The 26,474-nt window shown below is 41.2% G+C and overlaps 1 protein-coding gene across 1 annotated transcript; it reads left to right on the top strand.

The window, feature by feature from the left end:
- The first annotated feature begins 1,785 nt into the window (after positions 1–1,785).
- Positions 1,786–26,474, top strand: XRCC2 (X-ray repair cross complementing 2). The gene is made up of 3 exons (XM_035029850.1): positions 1,786–1,894; positions 15,485–15,566; positions 25,451–26,474. The coding sequence occupies exons 1-3, from the start codon at positions 1,856–1,858 to the stop codon at positions 26,170–26,172; spliced, it is 843 nt and encodes a 280-aa protein (XP_034885741.1). The 5' UTR covers positions 1,786–1,855; the 3' UTR covers positions 26,173–26,474.

Here is a 26,474-nt window from a genome sequence, read left to right as displayed (position 1 = left end):
ACCCTGGACAACTTCCAGACAGGCTCATCTCTTAATCTGGCCCTAATCACTGCCATCATGGTAAACAGGAGATGGGTATTGAATATTTATTGTATCTTTGGCACTATGTTAAGATATGATCTAAGAAAGATAGGGAGGTAGGAAGGGAATCAACATTTTGTGCTAGGTGCTGTGCTAGCTCTTTTAAGTACATAGTTTCATCACCACAACACAACGATAACTAAGGGCCAGGGTGGTAAGTGATGAGTATCATGGTAATAAGTGACAGAACCAGATTTAAAATTCCAGGTGTATCTGATATCAAAATCCATGATGATTTCAGAAAATTTATCTTGAAATTCAAGAAAATTGTAACTCAGGGATAAAAGCTCTGTGCAATGAAGGAATAGTACTAATATATGCTGTGTATTGAACGTGATTGTGGACAGTAAGTGTTAAGGAAAATTACCCTGGTTAAAATAATTACTGCCATAGAGCACTTAGGTCAGTCACTGCTGCTCTGTGTACAGAATGAACCAAGAATGGATTTCTGAGGAAGGTTTTTGGCAGAGCCTGTAGATGGTAACATTAATTCAGGCAGTCAGCTTAGGCACACACTTTACTTTCACAAGACGAGTCCTGGATTTCTACCGCCTCGCTTTGTACCTCAGACTCGAACTCCCTCAAGCTCTTTGAGCTTCTCATCCCCAAATTTATGGGCATCTGCACCCATTCTCAACCCTTGTCTCTACTCAGCGAAAGAGATACCCTCCCACAGCTAAAGCTAACTCTTATACCTCCACCCTCCACTGTCTCTAGGTCCTGACTCCATCAGGTTTTCTTTCTCTTTCTTTAACCGGTAAGTTACCACAGCTCCTCCCTGTCAACATTTGAACATATCCCAGGCTCTGCCTTCTTAAAAGACTCTTCCTTGGGGCGCCTGGGTGGCTCAGTCGGTTGGGCGACTGCCTTCGGCTCAGGTCATGATCCTGGAGTCCCGGGATCGAGTCCCGCATCGGGCTCCCTGCTCGGCAGGGGGTCTGCTTCTCCCTCTGACCCTCCTCCCTCTCATGCTGTCTCTCTCATTCTCTGTCTCAAATAAATAAAATCTTAAAAAAAAAAAAAAAAGACTCTTCCTTGATTGTTCTTGGTACTATATTATCTCCTTCCTTCACAACCAAGTTTCTCTGAAGAACTGTTTGCATTCATGCTCTTCTTTCCCTCCTTCCCGTTAACGTGCTGACCCACTACACTCTGGTCATGTGTGCCAAAATTGTGCCTCAGTTTCCTCGTCCGTAAAATGGGGACAACAGTAGCTACCTCATAGGACTGTGCGGATTAAATGAATTATTATACATAAAGCACTGAGGACACATACTAAGCACTGTAAGTGTTAGCTGTAATTACTATTATAATAATTATTTCTTAATTACATAGATTCTTTCAAACTTAGTGTAATTGTTTGTTTTCAGAATTAACCATGAATCACATGTATAACCAGCCAGAGGCTTTTAACCCACAACGGACAAAAAGCCCTGCGTACTCAGTAACCGCTTTTTTATAGTAAAAAAAAAAAAAAAAGGTACGTGCTGCTAGTTTTACCTAATAAAACGAATCGAAGCTTAGGAGAGAAGAAAAAAATCACCAGCTGTCTCCGGGTCTCCTAGGAGACGGAGTCTGACGTCACGAGCGAGGGACGCCAGTACACACCACTGCGCATGCCCGCCGCCTCCCCGGCTGCGGACGGGCGCAATGCGCATGCTCGCGCCCGGGTCACGGGTCAGCGCGTTTGACTGGCTGCTGGCTTCCTCCGCTCGCGGTAAATGGCGCCAGTGGCGGGAAAGTTGAGTGTGTGGTTCGCCCAGCCTCCGGGGCGATGTGTAGTGACTTCCGCAGGGCCGAGTCCGGGACAGAGGTGAGAGCCGCCGAGTCTGGACGGGAGCGGGAGAGATGGGAACAGGGCGGTGGGCGGGCGAGGGAGCCGGGACGGCGGGGAGGTGGGGCGGGTGCCTTGGCCCGGGGCGCGCGGGGCGCTCGGCGGAGGGTAGGCGAGCCGCCCTGGACTGCGGCCCCCCGCCGACCCCTCCTGCCTTCGCACCCGGAGCCGGCCCCCAGTACCTGGGAGCTTTCTGAGATGGGCAGGCTAACGCGCGCGCGCAGAGCGGAGGCGGAGGCAGGCTCCCCCCCACCGCGTGCACATAGGTGTGCGGTTCCTGATCTCTGATCGCTAGGCTGACGGTCCGAATCTGTCACACGTTAACTGCGGTTAGAAACGGTAAGCCAGGCAACAGAAGCGAGGAAGAGGGAGGGATTGCCAGTTGGAGAATTGACAGACGTTTAGCCAGGACAGGCAGTATTTGAGTAGGTTGCCTCCCCTTCTCCCTCTAGCCTCTACATCTCTGCTTATGCTTCAAGCCCTCGCTCTCCCAGCTTGCATTTCCAGCTTAAGTACCTCAAAAAACACGCCAGCTATTTGACATCCTGCAAGAATTTATTCAGGAATTGAACCAGGAAGTTTCAGGTACTTACAGCGTGTCACCCACTGGTTCCACTGGTTAAGGAATTGGAGTGAGAAACAAAAGAAACAACTTCTGCCATTGAAGAGCTAGTCAGGGAGTCCGACCTAAAAATTGCAGTATGTGTAGGAAAGCATGCTGCCCAACAGAGGGGCAGGCATCTAGTTAGGAGGAGCAGATGACTGGGTTTTAAAAGAACCATGTGAGGTTCTCCTTGGCAAGGAGGGGGTGGCAGTCAAAGAGAATAGCAATTAACGTGGGTTCTGCCTAAAGAGCACGGCTTATTTAGGGGAACTGCAGGTAGTTCTGAATAGTTGGAACACAGCTAGTGAGGGAAAGTGGAGTTGGGCAGTGAGCACTGAGAAATAGGCCGGGGTGGATTAGGAAGGATCTCTCATACAGATGAGGGAGAGAAGCAATACTCTTTTTTTTTTTTAAATAAGATCTTATTTATTTATTTGGGAGAGGGAACAGGTGGAGGGGAGAGGCAGAGGGAGAAGCAGGCTCCCCATTGAGCAGGGAGCCCGACATGGGGCTCCATCCCAGAGATCTGGGATCATGACCTGAGCCGAAGGCAGATGCCCAACCGACTGAGCCACCCAGGCGGCGGAGAAACAGTACTCTTTAAGTCAACAAACTTTTCCTGTGAAGGGCGGGATCGTATTTAGGCTTTGCAGGCCAGGGGGTCTCTGTCAGAACTCCTTAACCTTGCAGTTCTAATGTGAAGGCATCCATAGAGAGGTGAACAAATCAGCATGGCTGTGTTAAATTATTTTTAAACTTTTGGATTTGACCTGCTGGCCATAGTTTACCAACCCTTGCTCCTTAAGAGTAGAGCTACTGCATGTATAAGAACCACTACAGTTAAAACCTTACTTACTTAGATGATCGTTTGAAACCAAGGTTAAACATAGATAACTTTTGCAGTCAGAACAAGCCTAGTATCTAAAAAATGGGAGCCCTGGGGTCCCTGGGTGGCTCAGCCGGTTAAGCGTCTGCCTTAGGCTCAGGTCATGATCCCAGGTTCCTGGGATCGAGCCCCCGTCGGGCTCTCTGCCAGGGGTCGGTGTGTGTGTGTGTGTGTGTCCCTCTGCTTGCCGCTCCCCCTGCTTACGCGCGCTCTCTCTCTCTCTAATAAATAAATAAAATCTTAAAAAAAAAAAAAAAAAGGGAGCCTAACACAGCCAAATCATTGAACAAAAAATTTAGCAACGTATCCTTGGCCTGCCGTGTCTGCGTGGAGACCCTAAGCCAGATTGCCTGGCTCATACTACTTTGGAGTACAGAGGGTTGGAGGGGAACAAGAAGCTGGGCAATAGGTGCTTCTTTATTTTTTCTCCTTTTTGTTAAGAAAACCAGCTAAGTGAAACTCTTCCTTTAAGTGCTTTTGGGCGCTCAATGGCTAGTGCTTAATTTGTTTGGACACAATTTTCTTCCTTTGCACATTATGCTACAGTACTTTATGGATTCTACTTGGAGGCACTGTGTTGAGGAAGATACCTGAAGTCAAAAGCTAGCCCAAGAAACAAACTACCTTAAATTTTTTTTTAATTATAGATTTTATTTATTTATTTGAGAGAGAGAGAGCACATGAGAGGGGGGAGGGTCAGAGGGAGAAGCAGACTCCCTGCCGAGCAGGGAGCCCGATGTGGGACTTGATCCCGGGACTCCAGGATCATGACCTGAGCCGAACGAAGGCAGTCGCTTAACCGACTGAGCCACCCAGGCGCCCCTACCTTAAATTTTTAATTCATGAGAATTACAACTTCAAAAAGCAGCTAACTATTCCCACCTTTTGCGAGTAGGAGGGAAAAGACATTTCATACAGGGTCTTCCAAGAAAATAAAGTTGCAAAAAATACTTTCTTTTAACATATTCTAGAGATGGAATTATGGTAGGCCAGGTAGCAAGGGGAAAACTTAATAATGAACCCTTGATTTAAAGACCAGCATTTGACTACAGTTTACAATAAAATAACCTGTTTTTTTTTACCTTGTCTACTGTTAATCTTTATTCTTTTATCCTGTTTATTCTTCTTAGCACAGCTGACAGTTTATATCGATTTAAAGGTCATGAGAGCAGATTTTGTTGTCTGTTGAGTTTACTCCTTTAGTGCCAGTGATTAGAACAATATTTAGTCCACAGCTGGCACTCAGTAATTGTTTCTTTAGTGGATAAATTTCATATCTTCTCTTCCCTCTCCCCTCGTTTGCCTTTCTTCATGCGACATTGGAAAAAAAAAATTTCATGGGAACTCCCTTAATTTTTCCTGTTGTCTTTCTGTTACTCATTTCTAGTTTGTGTCCATCATTGTCAGAGAACGTACTCTGTATGATTTCAGTTCTTTTGAATTTGTTGAGGTTTTATGGCCCTGGATGTGATCTGTCTTGATGAATGTTCCATGGGCACTTGAAAAAAATGTATATTTGCTGTTGGGTACAGTGATTTATATACATGAGTCAGATCTTGTGTGTTCAGATCTTCTGTATCCTTAATGATTTTCTGTTGTAAGTCTGTCCGTTGCTGAGTGGTGACTGTTAACGTCCCAGCTATAATTGTGGGTTTGTTTATTTCTCCTTTCACCTGTATTAATTAGTTTTGCTTCTTGTATTTTGAGGCTCTGATTGATATGTACACATTTAGGATCATATGTCTTTTTTGGTGGATTGATCCTTTTATTATTCATTCTGTAATGTCCCTCTTCGTCTCTAGGAATTTTCTTTCCTCTGAAGTATGCTTTATCAGATATTAATACAGCAATTCCTGCTTTTTCATGAAGTCTATCTTGATAATATATGCACTGATTTTTCTCTGAATTTCCTCCTTAAAATAGAATAAATATTTTTGCTTCTAAGAAACTGCAACTTCGAGGGTGCCTGGGTGGCTCAGTCAGTTGAGCGACTGCCTTCGACTCAGGTCATGATCCTGAAGTCCCGGAATCGGTCAGTGGGGAGTCTGCTTCTCCCTCTGACCCTCCCTCCTCTCATGCTCTCTCTCTCTCTCTTACTCACTCTCTCTCTCTCTCTCAAATAAAATCTTTTAAAAAAGAAAAGAAACTGCAACTTCGAGGCGACTGGGTGGCTCAGTCGGTTAAGCATCTGACTCTTGGTTTTGGCTCAGGTCATGATCTCAGGATCGTGAGATCAAGGGGAGGCGCGGGGGGTTGGAGGGCCTTGGGGGGGGCTGAAGGGGGGCCCACCCCCCACCTTGGGCACCTTGGGCTCTGGGTACAGCTGGGAGTCAGCTTGAGATTCTTTCTCCCTCCCTCTCTGCTCCTCCCCCTGCGTGGGCACTCAAGCGGGGGCTCTCTCTCAAATAAATAAATAAAATCTTAAAAAAAAAAAAAAGTGCAACTTCTCCACTTATGATACGGATTTTTTCCATCCCATTCCTTCTCAAAGGACCTCACTGCTACAGATGTTCCCACTCCTATGGTCATTTTTCTGTCTTCTGCATTTTTTTTTTTAATTTGTCAGAGAGAGAGCACAAGCAGGGGGAGCGGCAAAGGAGAAGCAGGCTACCTGCTGAGCAAGGAGCCCAATGCGGGACTTGATCCCAGCACCCTTAACCGACTGAGCCATCCACGCGTCCCTGTCTTCTGCATTTTTAGTCTTATTTTCCACCAGTCATTTCCGTTGGTATCCTAACATAAAACAATAACCGCGAAGCAGAAAACCTCCCTAGATGTCAACGCCCCACCCAGCCCCATTCCTTTACTCCTCAGCACAGCAAAGAGTTTGTGCTCTGTGCCTCACTTATCTCCCATTCATTCTTTAGCCCATGGTGATCAGGCTTCGGTCTCCCACTGTACCACTAAAAGTTCTCTTGTCTAGGTTATCAGCCAACTTATGTTGCCAAATGCTCATTTCTGAGTGCACTCCTTTTAGACTGAAGTATAGGAACACAGGAGAAAGTGTACTTCCTGTAGGAAAGCCGTTGGGAGGGAGGAAGGGGGTGTCTAGTACCTGCTCTTAAAATAACCCATTAGAAAATCTTCCCTGGGGAAGAGAGAATGAGAGGATAGGAGAATATGCCAGAAATATTTCTCCAGCAGAGTTCCTTACATGCAAGGTGAGAATAAGTGTTCTGCCAACGTTAAGCTCCTGTAATTTTGATTTTGTGCTTTCTGTTTCTTTCTGGGACTGTGCATATATTTGATTTTTTTAAAGATTTTGTTTATTTGAGAGGGAGAGCGAGCGAGTGGGGAGAGGGGCAGAGGGAGAGAATCTCAAGCTGACTCCATTGGAGCCCGATGTGGGGCTTGATCTCACGACCCTGAGATTATGATCTGAGCCGAAATCAAGAGTTGGACACTTAATCGACTGAGCCACCCGGGTGCCCCTATATTTGTTTTATCTAAATGAAAATTTGAAGCAGTTTGATATAACTTCCTGATGAAATCTGAAGAATGCGTTTAATGGAATTACTTTTGTGGGATATCATAAATTTAAAATTTAGTCCTTACAAATTCTGCTAGAAATTAATGCTGCTTACACACCTTCAGAATGGCAAAAATCAGCAATATAAAAAACAACTGGTGTTGACCAGGATGTGGAGAAAAAGGAACCTTTGTGCACTGTTGGTGGGAATGCAGCCGCTATGGAAAACAGCATGGAGGGTCCTTAAAAAGTTAAAACTAGAGCTACCTTAGGGGCGCCTGGGTGGCTCAGTTGTTAAGCGTCTGCCTTCCGCTCAGGTCATGGTCCCAGGGTCCTGGGATCGAGCCCCACATCGGGCTCCCTGCTCCGCGGGAAGCCTGTTTCTCCCTCTCTCACTCCCCCTGCTTGTGTTCCCTCTTTCGCTGTGTCTCTCTTTGTCAAATAAATAAATTTTTAAAAAAATCTTAAATAAATAAATAAATTCTGTACATTAAAGAAAATGTTGGGGGGGCGCCTGGGTGGCTCAGTTGTTAAGCGTCTGCCTTCCGCTCAGGTCATGGTCCCAGGGTCCTGGGATCGAGCCCCACATCGGGCTCCCTGCTCCGCGGGAAGCCTGCTTCTCCCTCTCCCACTCCCCCTCCTTGCGTTCCATCTCTTGCTGTGTCTCTCTCTGTCAAATAAATAAAATCTTAAAAAACACTAGAGCTACCTTATGATCTAGCAGTTGCACTCCTGAGTATTTTACCCAAAGAGTACAAGAACACTAATTCAAAGGGATACAGTGTTTATAGCAGCATTATTTACAATAGCCAAGATATTGAAGCAACCCAGATATCCATCGATTGATGAATGGAGAAAGAAGAGGGGGTATATACATACAATGGAATATTATTCTGCCATAAAAAAGGATGAAATCTTGCCATTTGCAGTGATATGGATAGAGCTAGAGAGTACTACGCTAAGTGAAATAAGTCAGAGAAAGACAAATACCATATGATTGCATTCATTTAAGAATTTAAGAAATAAACGGGCGTCTGGGTGGCTCAGTCGTTAAGCGTCTGACTTCAGCTCAGGTCTTGATCCCAGGGTCCTGGGATCGAGTCCTACATTGTGCTCCCTGCTCTGCTGGGAGTCTGCTTGTCCTCTCTCCCTCCCCACCCTCCAGCTCATGCTCTCTTTCTCTCAAATGAATAAAATCTTAAAGAGGAAAAAAATAAGAGCGAGACAAACCAAGACACAGACTCTTAACTATAGGGAACAAACTTGATGTTTACCAGAGGGGAGGAGGGGGGATGGGTGAAACAGGTGTTGGGGATTAAGGAGTGCACTTGCCCTGATGAGCACAGGGTGATGTATGGAAGTGTTGAGTTACTGTATTGTACTCCTGAAGCTAATATAACACTATATGTTAACTGGAATTGAAAACTTTAAAAAAAGAAATTCATGCTGCTTAAATTGTCAGGTGTATATATAGTAGTTTTTGCTTTACTTTATCTATTTTTCCTTTTCCTCTTACAGGATGATTGCTTTTATAAAAGCATTAGTTCTTCCAGCTTGATTGAAGAGCCAGGCCTAGTACTCTGCCCTGAAGGGACAGTTGAATTTTCAGAGTGGCAGAGGAGCCTAATTTCCCATGTGAAGGGGAATTGGTCCTCTAATTTATGGAACTACCATGAGATCCAAATTTTGCATCAATCACATACATATTCACCTAGCTGCTGCTTTCCCTTGCTTCCTTATTCCAGCTCCTCGCTTATATCCCTGTGTTATAGTTAACATGTTTTGGCGTGAATTTCCTCTGCATATGAGTAGTAAAACTAAGAATTGTGTTCATTTTGTAGGTGTGAAATCCAGGCTTGTTATGGGGCAGGGGTGGGAATATTTTGTTTAGAATGTTTGCTTCTTTAGGTAGCTTATTTTTTTTTTTTAAGATTTTATTTATTTATTTGAGAGAGAGCACAAACTGAGGGGAGAGGCAGAGGGAGAAGCTGAGCAGGGAGCCTGATGTGGGGCTCCATCCCAGGACCCTGGGATCATGATCCAAGCCAAAGGCAGATGCTTAACTGACTGAAGCACCCAGAAGCCCCTTTGAGTAGCCTTTTATACTTAACTGGTTTGCAGCCCTGCTGCTGGGGTCCATCTGCAGACAGATTTATTTACAAAAGGTCAGGGGAAATGAGCCTTTATCCAAATGAGCTATATATTATGTATGTGTATATATTTACCTTAATGCCATTCATTTCTGGTTGGTTTGATCTTTAAGTTCGTCTTTCTGCTCTTGTGTAAGCTTTTCCATAACTAAATGGTTTTTAAAAACATCTGTATGGTAGGTATTCTACTTAACTAGGTGTTGAAGGTATACAGTTGCATTGGAAATGGACTTTTGTTAGTATGAAGAATTTCGACATGAATACTCAGGACTTTTGGTAGAAGTTTGCAGACTGTCCAAACATGAAAATCAAAATAGTTTGAGGTTCTTTACACTCTCCATCCTTCCCAAGTCTGCCTACTTATGCCCTGTTTACCTTTAATTTAACAGGGAGCTACTGAGTTTCTGCCAAACAAAAGCGTTTTGGAGTCCATTGTGAGCCAAGATAAGATTCTTTTCCTTTTGAGCTTTTACATCCAGATGAGGGATGTAATGTGTTAAGTACAGTAATAGTTTCATGGAAGGAGGTGGCCTTGAAGAATGTATATTATTGTTTGTTCAATAGTCTTGGCCTTAGAAATTTAAATGAGAGAATAGGCAAAGGACATTCCCTGTAGAAAGAAAAAAAGCATTTCTCTGTCAAGGCACATTTTGTATGTATTTAAAAGAACTATATACTAAATCTCTCATTCAAAATTAAGGGTGCCTCCCACAAATTAGAACTGACCCTGAGACTGAACAGAAAGGCTGACAAGTCCAGCTTGATGTGAAATGGCTTGTGAAGGGGACTTATTGACTGAGCCTGTCTCCGGGCCGCCTCAAGATGAGTAAATCTTCCCAACCCCACCTCCCTTAAGACAAGACGGGGCCTTTCTTGCCCGGAGGTTGGGAGTACTGCTGTGGGACCACCCAAGAGGAGAATGTTTAATGGCTGTGTGTCATAGTCAGGTCTCCAGGGCAGGTCAAGGATGTTATGCCCTAAGGGTGTACCTAAGGGTGTGGTTAAACAAAAGGAAAGAATGTTGGGAGGGGTGCTGTGCTCCAGGAGGTCCCAGGTCACTGACTGGTCCTCCACGTGATTTGTCCAAGATGGCGTTAGGTTCCCACACCTTCCAGCACCCTGCCTGATTTCTCTTGTAGCAGCTACAGTACTTTATTGCATTTTTGTAACCTCCTGACTCTCCCTTCTTAAATTCTTTGAAGATAGGAACTGTGTCTGCTACATCTGTGAATCCCTAGCACCTCACTCAGTTCCTGGGATACACTTGACTTGGCTGAAATGTTTACCAGTGGATATCTATACAATAGAGTATTACCCCCTTGGCAGATTATATACTTGTTATGGCAGTAATGCTGCTGTTGAAACATTTAGGGCTCCTTGTTGCTGTTGGAGGGAGTACTAACAGAGATGGTTGAAAGAGGCCAGGTAATTGCCTGGACAGGATCTTGGACCGGTTTGATCGGCAGCATAGTAGGTCCAAAAACCGTTTCATCTGTGTACTCAGACTTGATTAGTCTCGGTGGTGCTGACTCTGAGGTAGTGGAGCCCAGAACTCCAGGCTTTGGGAGCCAGAAAAGATCTCTTAAATCTTGGCTCTGGCATCCACTAGTTTTCTCAACTGAACAATAGAATGATAACAAATAGAGTTAATGTAACAGTTAAAAGGTATAATGTATATAAATTATGTACTGCTGATACCACAGTAAGCACAAATAGTAGCTGTTAGTTGATGACTATTGTTATGATAAAACCTAGCAGATACTGATTTAAAAACCAAATGTAAAATCTATTAATTAACAATATTAGTGAAACTGCCAAATAGGCTAAAATTGTTATGTCCACTGTGCCTTCTTTTCTAAATAGGAAATTTGGCCTCAGAAAGATTGCTGAGAGACTCAAGAGAAATCCATCACCAAGCTCAGATTGTCCAGTGTGTTAATCTTCCCTAAAAGAATTAAACTGTCTTGTCTAGCAGAACTTACTTGGGTTCCTTTTAACAAACTCTTTTCTGCCCTTCAGAAACTCCAGATTGATTATACCTGGCTTCTTTCAGTTCATTCCTTAAATCTGGACATCATTAATTTTAATTTCTATAATAGGTTATGTCAGACTTTTAGGGTATTTTCTTTCTTTTCTTTCTTTTTTTTTTTTAAGATTTTATTTATTTGACAGACACAGCGAGAGAGGGAACACAAGCAGGGGGAGTGGGAGAGGGAGAAGCAGGCCTCCTGCAGAGCAGGGAGCGGGGCTCGATCCCAGGAACCTGGGATCATGACCTGAGCGGAAGGCAGACGCTTAATGACTGAGCCACCCAGGCGCCCCCTTTTTTTTTCTTTTAAAGATTTTACTATTTATTTATTTGAAAGAGAAACAGACTCTGCTTTGGCATTGTAAAACATCATTTTGAATATTCTCAATAGTGGAAAGTTTTCATCCTTTGAAAATGAATTTGATTTTTTAATAATAGTGGAAAATCAGATGCAAACTGGCTAACTTAGCCAGTTTGGTAAGAGGAGTAATACCATCTCTGTCCAAATGTCATGCCAATATAAAGCTTTCTTGAATACTTTTCTTACCAGGAATTCTCACAGTAGAGAATTCTAAAATATTTTGAGGAGTGATAATAAGAGTAAACAGTTGGAGTAACTTCCTAAGTTAATCATTCTGATGAGGATAGTTATTTGTATACATGCTTTTTAAAACATTTTAAAGTCATTGTATGTGTTCTATCTTGTCCATGCAAGTTTCTTTCTTGTCCTTCAAGCTGGACTCTCCATCTTCTAACTCAGTGGTTCTCATACTTTTTGGCTTTAGGAGTGCATTACACATTTAAAAATTATTGAGGATTTTAAAGAGCTTTTGTGCATTTTTTTGTGGAGGTTTTTTTTTTTGGTGGTATAGTAGTTAAAACATAATATTAGTTTCAGGTGTACATCATGATTTGATATTTATGTTGCTAAATGATCACCATAATAAGTGCAGTTAGTATCTGTCACCAAAAGAGCTTTTGTTTATGTGGGTTATATCTATTTATTGAATAGCAGAAGCCAGAAGGTTATTAAAGCGAAAAATACACTCGCAAGATCTCCAGAGCGGGCGAGCTCAAGAGAGAAAGCTGCATGACAAATTTAGAATTTTAAATATTTACATTCATATACAAGTGACAATTATAACCCCTTTGATTATTACCATAAATATTTTAATGAAAAATAGTTATATTTCCCTAAACAAAAAATGTGAGGAGTGACACTGTTTTACATATTTGCAGATCTCTTTAAGGTCTGGTTGAATAGAACTTGACTGGGTTCTCATCTCTTCTGCATTCAGTCTATTACTGTATGTTCTGGTTAAAGTACATGAAGACTCCCTGGCCTTTCACAGATACATATAGTTGGAAAAAGGAGGAGTATTTGAAGGTGTTTTTAGATAATTGTGGGTTTTCTTTGATTCTGTACCAAAACTTGACAAGATAGTAGTTTCCTAAAAGTTAATTGCAACGTAGAATATAAAATTATATCAGTGATTTTTTTTCGTATGTTAAAATCATTGATTGGTCTAACACTTGGAGTGAATATTTTAACCAGGACTGATTTAACATCATGCATTGGTCATTTGGAGATACTGGTTCACTGAATTACACAAATCTTTCAAGTATTGGCATGTTTTGTTAAATAATTATTTTTAAAAATCACATTCATTAAAACACTGGTGACTTCACCAAAAAGGACCTTAAATTTTGGAAAGCTGTCAAGGTCACAGTGGCAGATGAGTTTTCCAAAATTCAGATGTTATCATTGGCAACAAATACTGTCAGTTTTCTTGAAGTGACAAGCTTACTTTCTTTGTTTTCAACAAAATGTCTGCCACATACCAAAGTCTGTATAATCAAAGTTTGTCTTTTAGTCGTTCTTTCAAATAAAAGGATAGCCAATTGAAAAAAGCATCCAACTTAAATATTCAACACAAGTGCTTTTCCTAGAGAAAACAAAACAAAGCAAAACAAAATGATTGCATTTCATTTTGGAGAAGTCCTTCATCTGTGTGTGAAGTTGGGGACGTCCCCCGGAGCTGACTTTACCTCAGACACAAACTGCAGAGTTAGAGACCTAAGACTACACTCAACTCTGATATTGATTGCAAGTTGGGGGTTCCCCAGGACCACCTTCAGGTATAGCAATTCAGTAGAAGGACTCACAGAACTTATTGAAAGCAGTTATATTCATGGTTATGGTTTACTGCAGGGAAAGGATGCAGATTTAAAAGCAGCCAGAGGAGGAGATGTAATGGATCAAAGTCCAGGAGAATTCCAAATGCAGACCTTCCAGTTGTCCTCTCCTGGTGGAGTTGTGGATGGTGCTCAGTTCTCCCAGCAACAGTTTGTGATGGTCTGCCAACCACAGAAGCTCCCCTGAACTTTGGTGTCCAGCGTCTTCTTGGGGCTCTCTCATGTAGACACAGTCAGCTGCCCAAGCAGCTGACCTCACTCTCTGGCCCCCCCTGAGACCAGAGGTCAAATTGATCCAAAGCCCCAACCCTGAGTCACACTGTTAGACTGTCTGGTGTGGCGGAAGTTTCCCTGGTAAACAAAGACACTTTGATCAGGCAAGATATTCCAGGAGACTTGCAGATGACCTCCTAGGGGCCAAGGGCAAAGGCCAGACCTCTCTGATCAAGGTTAAATTCTTTACTGCTAGTATGAGTCCTGTGTCATCACAATGATTTTAAAAAGTACTCGGGGGTCATGATTTAAGAGAACTAATACTTTTAACCTTCTCATCAAAGGCATTCTTATGAAAAACTGGTTTTGCGTGTTTTCTGTGAGTGGTGAGGAATGCCCTGTGTGCTGGGACAGTTTGGTGCCATTTCTGCGGTTGGGCCAGCATTTTCACCTGCCTCCACTGGTCCGCTGTCAGTTCAGGTGTCAACTCAGCGAGAAAGATGGTGTCTGAATACTTAGGAGGAGAGTTTTAACCTCGGATACGCCTGCCCAGTCTGCGCTAACTCAGCGCGCTGTGTCTCTTGTGTAGTGAGCAGTGCTTTACTTTCTTTTGTAATAAAATATCATCTCCCAGAGGACGGTTACAGCAAGTTCTTTGAGGGTAGGTTATCTTTTTCATCTTTGTAGTCTACATTTTACCTGCCATGGTGCATTGTATGTAACAGAAACTCAGTAAACATTTGCTAAATTAATGCATAGAACCTTTTCATCACTTCAGGAAATCTTTACAAAACTTTCCCTTCAGTTAAAAAAAAAAAAAAAGAGTGACTGCTTTTGTTCCCATTTGTGATACGCTCTTTTTCTCTTTTGTTGTATGGAGGGGTGGTCAGATCTGTGCTGGTTTCTCAGAAACTTGAGAATCAGCTTTGATATCTTTGATTACATGTCCCTCATTGACATTTAAGTCAGTCATGCAGTTCTGCTTGCTGTCATCCTAACTACTTTTGTCTTGGTGCGGGCATTCCTCCTCCAGATTAGTGTGACAGACTCCAGCCTACTCTCCATATCTGGTTTTACTTTCAGATACATACCCTCCTAGCCACCAAGATAATCTATTTGAAATGCAGATGATGGTAGCTTGTGCTGTACTTAACAGAGTGCTTACTCCATGTCAAGCACTTTTTTTAATACCCTGAATCCTCAACAACTTTGGGAGGGGAGATTCTGTTTGTTATCACTTGAATGATGAGAGACCTGAGGCCCAGAGAAGGGAGCTAGCAGGTCTGGTTCTGAAGTCCCAACTGTCTACTGAGTAAACTATTCTAGACTGCTTCTCGCTACATAGCTTACAATCCCTTGCTCTTGTCTGCAAACCAGAGAATAAGCTCCTAAACATGGCATGTAGGGCCTTCTGTGATCTGACTTCCACTCTTAGCACTTACTTATCTCCTGCCTGTTTTGTGCTGCAAGCTTTAGCAGGTGAATCTGCTTACAGTTCACCTACATGCAAAGTAACAGCCTCTGCACCCTGGCTGTGGTCATGCCTGAGCTCTGTCCACCCAACAAATCCATGCGGGAGCTCTTCAAGGGCAGTTTTTCTCCAGTTTTCCTTTGTCCCCTCCCACTACTAGATAAGGAATTGACAATATAATAGGCAGACAGATTAAAAGCTGGTGGATGTAAGTGTATTAAGTATGATGAGAAAGAAAATTGGGACACATAAGAAAGGTAAATACTTTGTAATTAGCAGTTTGGTCCTATCTCCCAAACTACACTATCAGCTCTTCTGAGGGCAGGAACTCATTTTATGCCATCAGTATTTGATACATAAACAAAAAAGGAAATATTTTTTGAATAAACGAACATAATTTTTCTCCTAAATTGTATTTCCTGCTTCATAATTTCTTCTAAATCCTCAAGACTAAATTAGTCTTTTTTATAGATTTTTGGAAAATTGTGTAAATGTAGATTTCTAAGATTTTATATTTTTAGGTAATGAGTTTTTCTTTTTTCTTTTGCAAGCTCCTTGCCCGACTTGAAGGTAGAAGTTCCTTGAAAGAAATAGAACCATATCTGTTTGCTGATGAAGATTCATCTGTACATGGTAAAAACAATCTCAAACCAAAATACAGTGTCATACATTAAGGCTTATAAAACATGTTTTTTGCCAACATACTCATTTATATGTACATACTCGTAACAAACGGCTATATGGATTAACCTGTAAAATTAAAAAGTGAGAAATAGATCATGGCAGAACACTTTTAAGTCTTCATTATCTGTGTCAGATGAGATAAAGTTTGGCTCATCTGCAGTAAATCTTCAGAATAAATTCTGACCTCTCTTATCCCGACACAGTATTTTTGAGGGAGTTTTGTTACTATAATTTATTTTTTAATTCTTTAGAAGTTTGAGAATCACAAGAAAGTCCTTAGGTACCCCGTTGTCTGTTAATACTTCTGTAGAAGGGAGAGGACATGCCCACTTGTTCCCTGCAGTGCTTCTACACTAAGGAGAACTTACAGAAAGGTACTGTGCTGGCACTGTTTTTCTATTCTTTAGTGGAAGAGCTCTGTAGAGATATAATTCACCCTTTTAAGTGTGCAATTTCATGATTTGTAGTATTCACATTTATGTACCTATCACCACAATTGATTTTAGAACATTTTCATCACCCCAAAAAGAAAGCCGTGCCTATTAGCGGTCACTCCCCGTTTGCTCCCACATCCCTCAGCCCTAGGCAGCCACTAATCTACTTGATGACTCTATAGCCTTGTCTGTATATTTCATATAATTGAGTTATACAGTATGTGGTCTTCTGTGACTGGCTTCTATTACTTTGCATAATCTTTTCAAGTTTTCTATTGTGGCATGTATCAGTAGTTCTGTTTCTTGTTGAGTAATACTCTCTTTTTTGTTTATCCATTCATCAGTTGATGGACATTGGGGTTTCTACTTTTTGCTGTTACGGATAACGCTGCTGTGATTATTTGTGTACAAGCTTTTCTGTGGATATATGTTTTCGGTTCTCATGGGTAATACCCATGAGAGGGACTGTTAGGTTTGTGCGGCAACTGTGTTTAACCTTTTGTGGAACTGCTAGACTGTTTCCCTCAGCAGCTACACATTTTACTTGCCACCAGGGGTGAAGTGTAGAATAGTTCCAATTTTCCCACATCCTGCAAACAAATGTCATTGTCTGTGTTTTTATAGCCTTCCTAGTGAGTATGAAATGATAATCTCATTGTGGTTTTGATTTACATTCCCTGATGGCTAATGATATTAGGCATCTTTGTGTGTGCTTATTGGCAGTTTGTATATGTAATTTGGAGAAATGTCATATCTTTTGCCCATTTAAAGAAATGGGTTGTGTTTTTCTTACTGAGTTGTAAGAGTCCTTTATATATTCTAGATACAAGTCCCTTAACAAATATGATTTGCAAATACTTTCTCCCATTCTGTGGGTTGTCTTTTCACTATCTTGATGGTGTCCATTGAAGCACAAACTTATTAATTTTTTTTTAAAGATTTTATTTATTTGAGAGAGAGAATGAGATAGCGAGAGAGAGCATGAGAGGGGGGAGGGTCAGAGGGAGAAGCAGACTCCCTGCTGAGCAGGGAGCCCGATGTGGGACTCGATCCCGGGACTCCAGGATCATGACCTGAGCCGAAAGCAGCCGCTTAACCAACTGAGCCACCCAGGTGCCCACAAAGTTATTAATTTTGATGAAGTCCAATTTATCTGTTTTATCTTTTATTGCTCATGCTTTTGGTATCATAGCTAGGAGGCCATTGGCTAATCCAAGGTCAAGATTTACGGCTTTCATTCTTTTCTGATCAGAGAGCAGTCTTCTGTGATTCAACCTTTTTAACTGATTGAGATTTGTTTTATGCTGAACGTATGGTCTATCTTGAAGAATGTTCTATGTGCACTTGAGAAGAATGTATATTCTGCTCTAGTTAGATTGAGTGTTTTCTTGATGTTTTATAGTTCTGGTTGATTTTTAGCATTAAGTCTCCTGTCCTTGTTGGATCTTCTGCCTAATGTTCTATCTGGTATTGAAAGTGGGTATTGAAGTTTCTGTCGATTACTATTGAATTGTTTATTTCTCCCTTTATTTCTCAGTTTTGCTTCATATATTTTGGGGCTTCATGTGCTGTTGGGCATGTATAAGTTTATTATTTTACCTTATTGATGGATTGATTAATTTATTATTATAAAATGTCCTTCTTTGTCACCTAACACCCATTAGGATGGAAACAGTAAAAAACAAAATAACAAGTGTTGGTGAGGTTGTAGAGAAATTGGAACCCTTGTGCACTGTTAATGTGAATATAAAATGGTGCCACTATGAAAAACAGTATGAAGGTTCCTCAAAAAATCAAAAACAGAACTGCCATATGATTGGGGCATCTGGATGGTGCAGTCGGTTAAGCATCTGATTCTTGATTTCAGCTCAGGTCATGCTCTCAGGGTCATGAGATTGAGCCCCAGGTTGGGCTCTGGGTTTGGTGCAGAGTCTGCTTGAGATTCTTTCTCTCCTTCTCCCTCTGTTCCTGCCCCTGCTCGTGCGTGCACTCACTCGCTCACTCTCAAAATAAATAAAATCTTTAAAAAAAAAAAAAAAAAAAAAGAAACTGCCATATGATCCAACAATTCCACTTCTGGGAAGATCTCCAGAAGAATTGAAAGCAGAGTATTGAAGAGGTATTTGCATTCCTGTGTTCATAGCAGCACTACTCACAATAGCAAAGAGATGGGGGCAACCCAGATGTTCATTGACAGATGAATGCATAAACAAAATGTGGTATATGCAAACAATGGAATATTATTCAGCCTTAAAAAGGAAGGAAATCCTGTCATGCTACTACATGGATAAACTGGGAGGACATGCTAAGTGAAATGAACCAGTCACAAAAAGGAAAATACTGTGATTTCACTTACGAGGTATCTATAGCAGTCAAATTCATAGAAACAGAAAGTAGAATGGTAGTAGCCGGGGCTGGGGGGAAAAGGTGAAAAGGGGAGTTGTTGTTTAATGGGTATAGAGTTTGGGTTTTGCATGATGGAAAAATTCTGGAGCTGTTTTACGGCAATGTGAATGTAACTTAACACTACTGAACTGTACACTTAAAAATGGTAACTTTTATGCCATCTGTTAGCATGATGGGAAAAAAAATGTCCTTCTTGGTCTCTAAGAACAATTGTCTTAAAGTATACTTTGGTGATGGTATCGTCACACCAGCTGTTTTGGTTACTGTTTGCACGGCATGTCTTTTTCCATCCTTTTGTCCCCAGTCTATTTGTGCCGTGGTAAAGTGTACCTGCGGTAGATAGCCTGTAGTTGAAGCATGTGTTTTTATTCCATTCTGCCAATCTCTGCCTTTTGTTTGGACTGTTTAAGCCACTTACAGTTAATGAATTATTGATAAGATGAGTTTATGACTGTCTTTTGCTCTTTTATATACATTTTATATCTTTTTTCTCTATTCCTCCTTTACTGTCTTCTTTTGTGTTAAATATTTTCTAGTGTACCATTTTGCTAAAGGGGGGGGGGGAGGCAGAAGGAGAGGGAGAGAGAATCTTAAGCAGAGTCCACACCCAGCACGGAGCCCCACCCGACATGGGCTTGATCTCACAACACTGAGATCATGACCTGAGCTGAAATCAAGAGGCAAGAGTTATCCAAGTGAGCCACCCAGGTGCTCCTAGTGTACCATTTTTATTCCTGGTCATTGCTTTTACTTTATTTTTTTGAGTTATTTTCCTTTAAAAAAAAAAAAGATTTATTTGACAGAGAGAGAGATTACAAGCAGGGGGAGCAGCAGAGGGAGAGGGTGAAGCAGGCTCCATGCATGGAGCAGGGAGCCCGATACGGGGCTCCATCCCAGGACCCTGAGATCATGACCTGAGCTGAAGGCAAACGCTTAACCAGCTGAGCCACCCAGGCACCCTTGAGTTATTTTCCTAATGGTTGTTCTGAGGGTCACAATTAATATCTTAATTTAAAACAATCTAATTTGGATTAATAATACCATCTTAATTTCAATATTTTCTAAATACTTGGCTACTGGGTAGCTCCATTTCCTCCCCCTTCCTTTATGTTGTTACAAATTATGTATCTATACATTGTATGTCCATAAACACTTCTAAAATTGACTTAATGCAGGAAATTAAAAAGCCATTACAGCAAAGAAAATGTATTATAACAAAGAAATAAAAAATTATTACTCAGTTAATTTGTTTAAGTCAGATAAGTGAAAAAAGTTACAAATATAAATATATACTGTCTTTCATATTTACCTATGTAGTTGCATTTACCTGTGGTTTTTATTAACTCATTTGGTTCAAGTAACTCTCTACTGTCCTTTCATGCAGCCTAGAAGATTCCTTGTACTATTTTTTATAAAGCAGATCTGTTAGCAAACAATTTTCTGAACTATCAGTAATAAAGACAACTTTTGACCAAACATGTTAGACAAAAGATTGAACTTTCTATTCTATCAGAAAGGATATTATTAAGTTGGACCTTATGAAACTGACACAGAAACATGGGTTCACAGCTTATACATTTGAATATTACATTTGTAGAAACTCCAAAAACAACATCATGCTCAGTCACTAACAAAAAAAGTTTACTTAGTTTGGATTAACACCATCTTAATTTCAATATTTAATAAATACTGTCGATATTTTAGCTGTAAAACCGGTTAGATGAGTGTTCCTGGGAGCAGTAGACTGAAGACGTATTAGAAGGACTGTTTATCAACAACAGTAGTTTATCAGAAACTGTGGGGAAGCTCAGACTGAAGCAGTAAGACATTCAGGGATTATAGAAAGCTCTAACGCCATTGTAAACATCTCTAAGTGCTTTTCCGTAGTAGTTACTCAGTAGTATATACCAATTCATTACCTCTTCCATACTGTAATGATTGTAATCTGCAAATTCAACATATTGTTACACAATTAGTAGGTTGGTACCAAGATGATGTATTTTTTGGCTTTTCTTTTTTATCCTTATTTTGAAGGATCTTCAGATTCATAAACTCACTCTGACAATCTGTTACCCAGATCCCTTACAGCATTCTATTTGTGAGAGCAACTATCAAGGCCAAACCATCCAGATTTTCTGATTTAGTTTAATTTGTCAAGTGCCAAACTGTAGAGGTGTTTTTTGGGGTGTGTGCGTGTGTGTGTGTGTGGGGGGGGAGGTTTACTGCAAGTTGTCATACCCAGTACTTTGAGTGGACAAGGGTATGATTTCTTTTCCAACAGCTATCAGAAACATTTGAGATAGTGACTTCAAATACCCCTAAAAGGACTATGCCCCTCTGTAGAACATGATGTTTGAATATGATTTTTGATGTGATGATTAGACAGTAAATGTTCATAAAATCAGCAAAACTGACTTCAGTTGATCATTAAACATATTTGTAGAGAATCTGGGACCTTAATGATAATATTTATGTGTAATATGCAAGTTTGCACATTTTATTTCCCCAGTTGTTACAAATGACCTTTTTACTGCTTTGCTATTAATCTGTAAAAGGGAAAGAGTATTTTTATATACCCCTTAATCATCTAACCAAGGATTTCACCTTAAGCTTTGCCTCATCTCAATCATGCCAAACCAAGAATCTAAGGAATCCATATACTACATAATCTATTTCTTAGTAATGTATGGATTTAGCAAACCTTGTTAAACCATGTAAGCAAGTGCTCGAGACTTACTCTTTTGAGTTATGCTGAAAGATGTTTATGAGCACCACCTTCTCTCCAAGAAAATATTTGGCTAGGTTTTCATTTTTTTCCTATTCTGAGGATTCCAGAAATATCCAGAGATAGCTCACACTTACTTTCTGGCCAGTGTCATGTAGTTCGGTCTCCCTGTGGAGTCTCTTCCCTTTTACTTCAGAGTATGTTGCCTTTCTCCTACCTTCGGTTGTCTTCATTTGACTCCAGCCTCACAAAACTGTTGTTGAATATTTTTACTTTTTAAATGAATGTAGACCGTCATATTTTCCCCCTAATTCCTCATGTGCCCCCTGCCTTCGCTGCAGCCTGATTCTTGGAAGAATGCTGAGTGCTCCCTGGAGAGCCCTTCCATCTCTTTTCTGAGTATCTGATTTTGAAGTTTGGTTCATAAAATAATATTTATATTAAATGTGGTTTTGCTGGGGGCGCCTGGGTGGCTCAGTCTGTTAAGCGGCTGCCTTCGGCTCAGGTCAGGATCCCAGGGTCCTGGGATCGAGCCCCGTATCGGGCTCCCTGCTCAGCGGGAAGCCTGCTTCTCCCTCTCCCACTCCTCCTGCTTGTGTTCCCTCTCTCGCTGTGTCTCTGTCAAATAAATAAATAAAATCTTTAAAAAAAAAGGAAAAAAAAGTGGTTTTGCAAACTACACATTTACTGCTTTAAGGTAACTATCCAGGACCGATTCAGTGATCTGTTCCCAAACTCTCCCCGGCCATTTTTGTACTTTTAGAAATTTTGTGCTGCATTTAATGTTATTTAGTACTGTTTCATTTTCTTGAAACCTTTCATGCTCTGTGTCATTTTCCTCCTAATTTTTATATTAAATTTCTGTTTTTATATGTCTTCATGCTGACTCCTCTAATGTGAATGTATTCTTAATTTGGCCTCTATTCTTAATTTTTCGTTCACTCTCACCCACCAAATTGAGCTTTCTGTTCTCTGTTTCTGTGTAGCTTACTCTCAGATCATTATGTCTGCACTCTTATTAACTGTCTTGAATCTTAAATCCTAGTGTTGTAAGCCATTTTTATTTTGTGACATCTAGCTAACATAGTATTTTGAAAGCTAAATTCTTGTTAGGATATTTATGTGATTATGTGAATTAAAAATCCCTGCTTTCCTTATGTATTTGATTTGCATGGGTACTTCCAACCCTGTCTCTGAACAGAACCTTTACAACGCTACCTTAGCTTTACCCTTACCTTCTGAATATGTGAAGGGGCTGAAGAGCTGACAGAACCCAAGTGTCAGCACCCCTTGGGCCAGGGGCCGTGGTCAGGGCACTGGACTCACTGGGCACTTTGTTCCTGTTCTGGCTTGTCTCCTGTGTCGGTCTCTTGTTTCCAGCCTTGGTCCTGGGCCTTTGCACCTGCTGGACTCTGACCAGTGTCGCACCCCCTACCTATGATTCCCCTATCAGACTTGCTTCCTTTCAAAATGCGATGTTCATGGGCGCCTGGGTGGCTCAGTTGGTTAAGCGACTGCCATCGGCTCAGGTCATGATCCTGGAGTCCCGGGATCAAGTCCCGCATCGGGCTCCCTGCTTGGCAGGGAGTCTGCTTCTCCCTCTGACCCTACCCCCGCCTCACGTGCTCTCTCTCTCATTCTATCTCTCTCAAATAAAGTCTTCAAAATGCGATGTTCCAGAGTTCACTTTGGAGCCTTTACTCCTCACCTTTAGGACTTACATTTTCATTTTTTAGATGTCCCTCAAGAAGTTCTCAAAAAGAAAGTAATCTGATGAAGTGCATTCGAAAGATACTATGTTTTGTGCTGGAGATAGAATAGTAAAGTCCCAACCTGAAAGGAGCATACAGGAAATAAAATGAAATAGTCAGAAATCATACAGCATGAGGGGCGCCCGCCCGGCTGGTTCGGTCGGTGGAGTGTGCGGCTCTTGATCTTAGGGTTGTAAGTTTGAGCCCCACGTTGGGTGTAGAGATTAATTAAAAATAAAAAAATCTTTAAAAAATTATATAGCATGAAGGCGCCTGGGTGGCTCAGTCGTTAAGCGTCTGCCTTCGGCTCAGGCCATTATCCCAGGGTCGTGGGATTGAGCCCCGTATCGGGCTCCCTGCTTGGTGAGCCTGTTTCTCCCTCTCCTTCTGCTGCTCCCCCTGCTTGTGCTCTCTCTCTGTCAAATAAATAAATAAAATCTTTAAAAAATATATAGCATGATAACTGTGATGATGGAACGTGATAAAGTTTGCTTTTTACCTCAGAGTGTTGTTATTAGGATCAAATGAGAGATCATCAAGTTGTCTCTTTTCGTTTGTAAAGTATGATAGAAAACTTAGTTGCTATTGATAGGCCTCTTTCTGGGGAAAGAAGGGAAGGTCTGGTGCAGTCTGGTGATTGGTTTCCCCACTGTGTTTCTGTGTGGTTCACTGTGTCCTGCAAACTGTTTTCAGATTAGTCTTGCTAAACTGTGTTTTCAGCTTTCCTTCACTACCATCAATATCTGTTCTATGTTAATGTTTCATCTAATGCATGTAGTTTTTTCTCCTTCTCTAATATAGGGAAGTAAAAGACTTACTTGTAGGTAAAGGGCGGATTTCAGCTTAGCTCCTTAATCATGTAGGAGAGAATAAACTGAACATCTGGCTTGAATAGTTTTTTAGTTACTATGTTAACTTTCAGCAAGAGCATCAGTGAACAATTGTTATTGTGAAAATAGTTTTACTTCTTGAGTCTGGAATCTTTTGGGGGAGGGGTGTGGGGTGATCGTTTTTATTTAAATTTTGAATTGCACGTAAGATTATGGTAGAAACTCTTTGAAGTTTTACAGTACCTTAAATATGGTATAGTGGTAACATGCTAGATTTTTTACACATTCTTTGTGAACGTTCCAGTTTACAATGGTTTGTTAGTAATAACAGGAAATAAAGTAACTGGATTCTCAGACTATGTAATGTGCTTGGGGCCTAAGAATCTGCATTTTTAACACAGTGTTTCCAATTATGTGGTTCAGCCATAAATTAAATGGAAACAAACTAGCAAGAATTGGAAGGCCACTGTCCAGAGTGGATTTTGAAGAGCTCTGGAGGCAGAACAGTTTACCCAGGTGTTTAATTTGCGCTGTCCTCACTGGAAGAGAGTTATTGGAACCTATATAGAAAAAGATTTGGAGTCTTTGAAGTTCAGAGTGGTTTACTTCCACTTATAATGCTAGCAAAATAATTTACAGTGCAGATGTCATTCCAGCTGGGCACAATTTCAAGAAATTTTTATAGCAAAGAATAAGTGATAGCATATTGGAAATGTGGAGGGGTGTTTTCAGTTGAGGGATGCTATTGGCATTTAGGCCTGAGAGCTGTGGACTCTTGAGGCTCTGAACGTACCAAACTGCACAACCAAGCATTGTTCTGCCCGTAATGCCAGTAACACGAGAAACTCTAATTAGGGCTTGTTTCAACCGCATGTCACCGAAGTCCAGCCTAGGGGCTTTCCTGATAGAGGCTTATTTTCCTCACCTCACAAGTGTAGAGAGGCAGGCCCCGCATAGCTGTGTGGGTTTCCGTAGTGTCATCAAAGTCTTGGGCACCTCTTGTCTGCCTGCTCCACATTCTTAGGGCCCACCCTACTTAGGGTGTCCCTTTTATACTCACTCCAGAGTGGGGCGTGGCAGAGCAGAAGTGGCCCCTGTACCAGGAAAGCAAAACTTAGCAACCCCCAGCAGCAATCCACTCGTGTCTCATTGGCTACAACCGTGATACCTGCTGACCCCTCTCTGCAAGGGATACGAAGGAAAATAGTTTTTCAACTGGGTGCACTGCCTTCCCCCACCCCCCAAATTGAGGTTTTATACTTAAGGAAAAGGAGAGAATGTTTAGTGGGTAATCAGGTACGAGAAATGCTGTGTACCATAGTAGTAATCAATAGATTTTTGAAAGATGAGAGGTCTGGCACTTTATTCTTAGCTTATCGCCAGTTTCAGTGTGAGTGCATGTGGACCCCTCCCCAGGAGACTTCCTGGGGTGCCTTTCAACCTTGCCATCGTTTTCCACATTTTCTTGATGCTAATTAATAGCCAGCTCCTTCCTCAGAGGTGAAATTTCATGATTTAATTTCCTTATTTATTTGTATTTGCTTGTGTGGATCCGTTTTGGCAAATGGATTTAGATTTTTCTTTGACGTTCCGGTAAATGTGTTTTTACACATTGTTGCAGACTCGTTCTGTAGCCTGCCGTTACTGCGCTGCTCCACTTTGACTGACAGTTTTACATTTTACACAGGTGATATTCTTGAATTTCATGGTCCAGAGGGAACAGGAAAAACAGAAATGCTTTATCATTTAACAGCACGATGTATACTCCCAAAATCGGAAGGGGGACTGGAAGTAGAAGTCTTATTTATTGACACAGATTATCACTTTGATATGCTTCGGCTGGTTACAATTCTCGAACATAGACTATCCCAGAGTTCTGAAGAAATGGTAAAATGCTGCCTCGGAAGGTTGCTTCTGGTGAACTGCAGTAGTAACACCCAGCTGCTCCTCACGCTGTACTCACTAGAAACCGTGGTTTGTAGCCACCCTTCCCTCTGCCTTTTGATCTTGGATAGCCTGTCTGCTTTTTACTGGATAGACCGCGTCAATGGAGGAGAAAGTGTTAACCTACAGGAGTATACCCTGAAGAAATGTGCTCAGTTCTTAGAGAAGCTCGTAAATGAGTATCGCTTGGTTCTTTTTGCAACAACACAAAGTATAATGCAGAAAACCACAAACCGGACAGAAGGGCCTTCTTCTGCCTTGAACCATCCGAGTGAGGCAGATGCGGACTACAGACCCTATCTCTGTAAGGCATGGCAACAAGTAGTAAGGCATAGAATATTTTTCTCCAAACAAGAGGATTTTAAAACCAGCAACCAGTTTTCTTTGGTTTCACGTCATTTAAAAAGTAACAGTTTAAAAAAGCATATTTTTATTATTGGAGAAAGTGGCATTGAGTTTTGTTGATATGTATCATAAAATAGTGTTTTTCAGGATATTATGCAAAATTTAAAAAGTCCTTAATGGGCTAAAATGATTCGATTATAAAGCTTTAAACTCTGGGAGAATTAATATAAATGTTTCTACACAGAATGGAATTTTTTTTTTTCCAGAATAGATTTCTTAAACTAGTACAGTAGAACTTTATTCTCTTCTTAGGTTGTTGAAGATAAATCAAACTGGTGGTAATAAACTGTATATTAAGCTTGTTTTAAAACTAAATAAATAATCTACACATGGCAGCCTAAATAAAATGAACTTTTTTATAA

The sequence above is a fragment of the Mirounga leonina genome, unplaced genomic scaffold (assembly GCF_011800145.1).
Source record: "Mirounga leonina isolate KUSES-001 unplaced genomic scaffold, KU_Mleo_1.0 Mir_321, whole genome shotgun sequence".
Classification (NCBI taxonomy): Eukaryota; Metazoa; Chordata; class Mammalia; order Carnivora; family Phocidae; genus Mirounga; species Mirounga leonina.
This window is presented reverse-complemented; position numbering and strand designations above follow the sequence as displayed.

What these genes read in the sequence shown, in the direction of transcription:
- XRCC2 (XM_035029850.1), top strand. Translation starts at nt 1,856, where the DNA reads ATGTGTAGTGACTTCCGCAGGGCCGAGTCCGGGACAGAG. An exon ending in GGGCCGAGTCCGGGACAGAG is followed by an intron (nt 1,895 to 15,484) that starts GTGAGAGCCGCC and finishes TTCTTTTGCAAG; the next exon opens with CTCCTTGCCCGACTTGAAGG. An exon ending in TGAAGATTCATCTGTACATG is followed by an intron (nt 15,567 to 25,450) that starts GTAAAAACAATC and finishes CATTTTACACAG; the next exon opens with GTGATATTCTTGAATTTCAT.